At 34.6% G+C, this 5,859-nt stretch overlaps 1 protein-coding gene across 1 annotated transcript in view; it reads left to right on the top strand.

The window, feature by feature from the left end:
- The window catches only part of THSD7B (thrombospondin type 1 domain containing 7B), a gene marked incomplete at its 3' end in the record, with an annotated part of 522,306 nt that overhangs the window by 397,403 nt on the left and 119,044 nt on the right, over nucleotides 1-5,859 (top strand). Inside the window, exon 13 of the mRNA XM_017870201.1 lies at nucleotides 2,988-3,166. Coding sequence (XP_017725690.1) covers nucleotides 2,988-3,166 — 179 coding nt within the window. The remainder of the gene's footprint in view (nucleotides 1-2,987; nucleotides 3,167-5,859) is intronic.

The following is a 5,859-nucleotide window of genomic DNA, read 5'->3' as shown; positions in this document are numbered from 1 at the left end:
GAGCATTTTTTTTTTTTCAACTCCAGAAGGATCTCTTCTGATCACTCTTAGATTTTAGTGTATTCTCTCTTCTCAATGACTATTATTGGGGAAATTTAAAGTCATTCTAATATTAATCTGAAAGAAATATAAATATTTTATATATATACATATATATGTATATATGTGTGTGTATATGTGTGTGTGTGTGTGTGTGTATAGAGAGAGAGAGAGAGAGAGAGCGGGAGGGAGGGAGGGAGAGAGAAAGATAAGGAGGAAGAATCAAGGAAACAAGGTTCTGAAAGAGCCTGTAGACCAGGGGAGAAATCGGGTGGAAATGAAGAATGTTCCTTATATAGGAAAATGGATACCTTTTTCATGTTAATATGAAGAGAGAAGAAAAAAATATGAGAATGCATGCAGACACATTCATAGGAAACTGAAGGAGTCTCGTCCGTTTCTTGCTTTTTTGTGTGAAGGAAGATGTGAGGAAGATGTGAGGTCTTAGAAGTTTGAAAATAGGTGGAGGTTTGAAAGAGCTGTCTGTGGAATCAGAGTGAGAAAAAACTCAGAAGAATGGCTAAGCAGTGTGAGAAATTGGTTGAAGATAGAGTACATATTAAAGTGTCTCCAGTGTGGTATCAGCATTTTCTTCATCTCTGTTTGGCAGCACTGTTTTAAGAACAGAAAAGGAAGACAGTTGGAGGAAACTAAGTCTGAAGTTTTTCCAGCCTGGGATGGCAGAACACTGGGATGAGGCCATCAACCAAATTGGCAAGAGAGTGGTTAAAGTAATGAACCAGGGAGGCTAAGCTGGTTAGGAAAATAACTAATTTTTGCACAAGCAAAGGCTTGTGGAGAAGATGGAGTAGTCTGTGTAGATATAATTTAAGATAGAAGAGATGGGAGGGTGGGAGGATCAATAAGTTTAGTAGGCAGGCCTCAGAATCACCTGAATGTGTTTTAAAATGACCCTTTCCTGCGTCCCATCATCTAAGATTCAGGTAGAATTGGTCTATGGTTGGTCCTGGGGAATGGACATAGATTTTACAGACGAGGTTGAAAACCATTGTTTAGAGTCCTTTATAAAGAATGCTGTTTTGTTTTGTTTTGTTTTGTTTTGTTTGTTTTGTTTTTGTAAAGTGTGTTGACATTTTATTATAAAGGCAATGGAGAATTCGCAAAGGTTTCAAAAAAGGAGTAATAAAAGTTATTTTGTATTTTAGAAAATGTTCTTTTTTTTCTCCCCCTCAGAGTAATTGACAGATACCAAAACAGAACAGTTAAGAAAAACAAAGGCAGACTTGTGGAGAGAATATGTCATTATTCTGGGCCAGAAATGGTACGATCTTGAACTAGGGCCTGACAAAGGAGTTGTAGAATAGGGGACTTATTTGTTTGTTTTAATATAAGGATTTGTGATACATTTTAATGTTTGTGTAGAATGATGGAGGAGTGTCTAAGCTAACTGGAGATACTTATTTTGGATAACTTCTTAGCTTTTCCATTGTTGCATAAAATAATAACACAGACTTCACATCTCAAAACAACCTTTATTATCTCACAGTTTGCATGGGGCAGAAGTTCAGACACAGCTTCTCTGGATTCTCTGCTTAAGGGCTTCACTTGGTTAAAATCAAGGTGTGGCCTGGAGTTGAGATCTCAGCAGAGGCTTGGCTGGGGAAAGCTCCTCTTCTGAACTCCTTCATGTTTTTGGCAGAATTTATCTCCATGCAGCTGTGGGCCTGAAGGCCCTGTGTTCCTGCTAGCCAACAGCAAGAGGCTGCCCTCAGGTCCTAGAGGCTGTTTGCAGTTTCCTGTCATGTGACCATGCCATCAGCATTTCATAGCATGGCTATTTTCTTTTGCAAGGCCAGCAGGAGAATCTCTCTTTCTCTACAAAAAAGGACCCCGTCCCTCTTTTAAGGTTCTTCACCCAATTAAGCCAGGCCCACCTAGTATATCTCAATCTGATTAACTGATATGGTATATTAATCATATCTGTAAATTCCCTTCACCTTTGCCATATACCATAACCTAATAATGGGAGAGACATTCTGTCCCATTCACAGTTCCTTCCCACAGTCAAGCAGAAGAGATTATACAGGCATGTACAACAGGATACAGGAATCAGATGATGCTGCAGTTAATTGGGAAAGGAACACAAGATAAGTATAAATTTTTAGGAAATTGGTGGCCTCAGTTTTATACATGTTGAATTTTCAGTAAATTGGGCATCAAATTAGAGTGGTTCAGTAGATGGTACAGAATTTAGTGGAGAGATCTGCATTGGAAGTATATATTTGATAGTGATTATTAGAGGTGACAGTTAAAACAGTGAGATTATCCAGAGAAAGACTGTAGCAAGAAGTGGGCTGAAGACTCAAGCAAGGCCAAGTAGAGCTAAGACTTCTAAAGCTGTACTTCAACCCACATCTCTTGATTTCAGTGCAATATCCTATTATACAACTTTTTGCTATTCTTCTACTGTCTTCTTTCAATAATATCCCACTCTTCCTAATCTGTGGTGCACTGTCTCTCCTCTTCCCATCCCCAAGTCACATTACAGAATCAACATCTTTTTCAGTGAAAGCCTTGCAGATCATAGACCCTTAAGAAGGATGAACTCTTTTATGATCGCTCTTCCAGACAGTGAATTGTAGGAATCATAGGATGGAAAACACAAAGCCCAGTGAGGGGAGATAGCACCATCTTTAGCTCTGAGCTACCTCATTCCTTCTTATCAGAAACCAGAACTGTGTACTTTTTCCTGTTCCTTTCATCCCAAAATTGCCTACAAAGTAAACAAAATGACACAAATTTGAATGCAGATGTCATATTTATTTATTTCTTAAAACTTTGGTCTGTTTATTTGAGTACAAAATTATTGAACCCACTACAGCAATATTGTTGAAAAATCCAAACTGTGATCGTGGAAATAGAAAGTGAATTTGATCAGTACATTTTAATCAGACTTTCCTCTCTTCTCTTAAATCTTTTTCTGTTAGGTTACATTCAAGAGAAATGTGTCATACCCTGCCCATTTGATTGCAAGTTAAGCGATTGGTCTAGTTGGGGGTCTTGCAGTTCATCTTGTGGAATTGGAGTGAGAATTCGATCCAAATGGCTAAAAGAAAAACCTTACAATGGAGGACGACCATGTCCCAAACTGGATCTCAAGAATCAGGTAAAGTACATGAAGCAACAAATAAGAAGCTAAAAAAGTTATCCTCATCATTATTTCCCATTGAAATTGAAGTCATTTTCTTATTACAAGGAGCTCATGAAAAGTTATCACAATCTCAGAAGAAGGATTAAGAGGGCCAAAATTTAAATAATAGTATTAGTAATTGAAGCTTGGCCCCCTCCTGGATAATGCTGAGACAAACTTGATATCCTTAGCAGTAATAATATTTACAAAATCAAATCAAATTGATTTTTAAATGATCTTAAGCTATAATTTTGATATTTTAAAAGTGGGATGTATATATGTACGTGTGTGTGTATATATATACACATATATATTTAAACATAAGTAATAATGTTGGGAGAGTATCACTTACATCATTCATGGCAATATGATTAGTGGCCTTATCCATCAACTCCAAAATAGTGTTCTATTTTTCTTTCACCTAACACTTTATCCTAATGTTTTTCATTCTCAATCTTGCCAAATCTTCCACAAGTCTATAAATCTCTTTTGAACTAGTTCTCTACCTGCTTTCTCAAAAATCATAGATATTTTCATAAATAAAACCCTGATAGATCCCTTTCCATATACATGTCTAATGAAATTGCCATCCTAAGCAATCAAAGTTGATTAGAGTATTTCAGTTGGCTTTGTACATATAACAGTCTAAGATTTTGTTAAGAATTATAATAAAGGACTCAAATTTCTCCCATGATTGCATACTGATTATTAGATTAGGACTGATATTACATTAATCAATTGACTAAGTTGAGTACAAGATGATTTTGGTTAAAAGTTTTTTTTTAATTTTTAGACCGGTTAAGTGTGTCTAATATGAGTTGGTAGATCCTCTGTAATTGGGAAACTTAAGAGAATAGCTACACATGCTTCTATTACTAATTGTAGAATATGAATTTCTACCCTCTCAATTCCATTCACTCTATGCATGCTGTTTAATGTAAGGAAAATCTCATGTCTTTTCTTAATTAATTTTAATAGCATGTTTATTACTGCTCAGACTTGAATAATATGTGTCAATTCAAGACCAATCTCTTTAGCTATTTTCCCTAAGTTTTATAAAAGACATATAACTCACTGAAATTTAAAAAAAAATTTCAGCAAGATATGTTTAAGTTCTAAAACAGAACATAGTTATTATGCTAGTCTTGATTTTTAAGGTTATATGATAAAATAATGACCATAGTTTATTCTCTTAAAGAAGATATGAACCTTTTAGGGAAAACAAAGCAGAGGATTATAAAATCAATGTAAAGGTTGAAAAAAAAAACCTCGCAAGATTTTGGTGACAGGAGAGTAAAATATGATTAATGAAAACAGGAGAGAAATAATTAAAGCAGAGATAGTCTGAAGAGATAAGCCTTACAAAGAAAGAAATAATGCAGGTTTATGTTCAGGAGGGAGACTTATAGGGAAATACTCTGTATAAAGACTATTTGCCCATCCCTGGGGGAATTTTCTGGGCATTTAAAATGAAAAGAACTATTAAGCACTTATAAATAATGTATGATAATTCTTTTTATATCTTCCTCAAAACCATCAATGAAAGCTAAGCCTTTATAACACTAGTGTTAAACACTCATTTTAATATGCTAATTTTATGAACTAGGAAATTATCAAGAGAATAAAAGGATTTTATTTGAACTCTGACTTTAAGACTTTATTCTCAGTATGTGAAGGCAAATGTATAGACATATCTATAATATTTGAGAGTAAGAATAAGATAAAAATAACTCATTTTATGAAGGGATGACACAACAGTATTTGGGTGCCTGTTGTGACTTAAAAGAAACTTGTTCTAAGCAATTTATTAACACATAGCACTTATACCCCTGGGAAGTTGTACAAACTAGAAATTAAATCAAAGTTCAAGAATAATCACATCAATTCAATAAGTAAAGGCAAGTCTGTCTGTAGAGGATATTTCTAACTTTTGAGTTCCAGAAGGCAATTGCAGCTTTCCAAAGATATTTTCTTTTTGGTTTTTCTTGATGCTCAGAAAAGAATCCTGAGTTTTAATGATCAGAAATAGAATTTAGTTTGACTTTTATTTTGTTATAAAGAGATTTCAGATATCAAGTATATATGTGGCTAAATTAAGAACCTCACCCCAATCTGTATGTTATATCTTAAAAAAAATTTTATTTATTGTAAATTGACAATATGGGGGGTACAAAATGATGTGTAATTTATGAATACAGTGTGGAAAAATTAAATCAGGCTAGTTAACATATCTGTTACCTCAAATACTTTTTCTTCTCTGCTAAGAACATTTGAAATGAATATCTTCTTTTGAGAAATGTCTGTTCATATCCTTTCCCCACTTTTGATGGGGTTGTTTGTTTTTTTCTCGTATATTTGTTTGAGTTCTTTGTAGATTCTGGATATTAGCCCTTTGTCAGATGAGTAGGTTGCAAAATTTTCTCCCATTCTGTAGGTTGCCTGTTCACTCTGATGGTAGTTTCTTTTGCTGTGCAAAAGCTCTTTAGTTTAATTAGATCCCATTTGTCAATTTTGGCTTTTGCTGCCGTTGCTTTTGGTGTTTTAGACATGAAGTCCTTGCCCATGCCTATGTCCTGAATGGTACTACCTAGATTTTCTTCTATACCCAAAGGATTATAAATTATTCTACTACAAAGACACATGTACACGTAATTAATCTTCGTATAAGG

This window comes from Rhinopithecus bieti, unplaced genomic scaffold (genome assembly GCF_001698545.2).
Source record: "Rhinopithecus bieti isolate Rb0 unplaced genomic scaffold, ASM169854v2 scaffold_5313, whole genome shotgun sequence".
Lineage (NCBI taxonomy): Eukaryota > Metazoa > Chordata > Mammalia > Primates > Cercopithecidae > Rhinopithecus > Rhinopithecus bieti.
The sequence above is the reverse complement of the archived record's forward strand: the minus strand, read 5'-3'. Positions and strand labels throughout refer to the sequence as shown.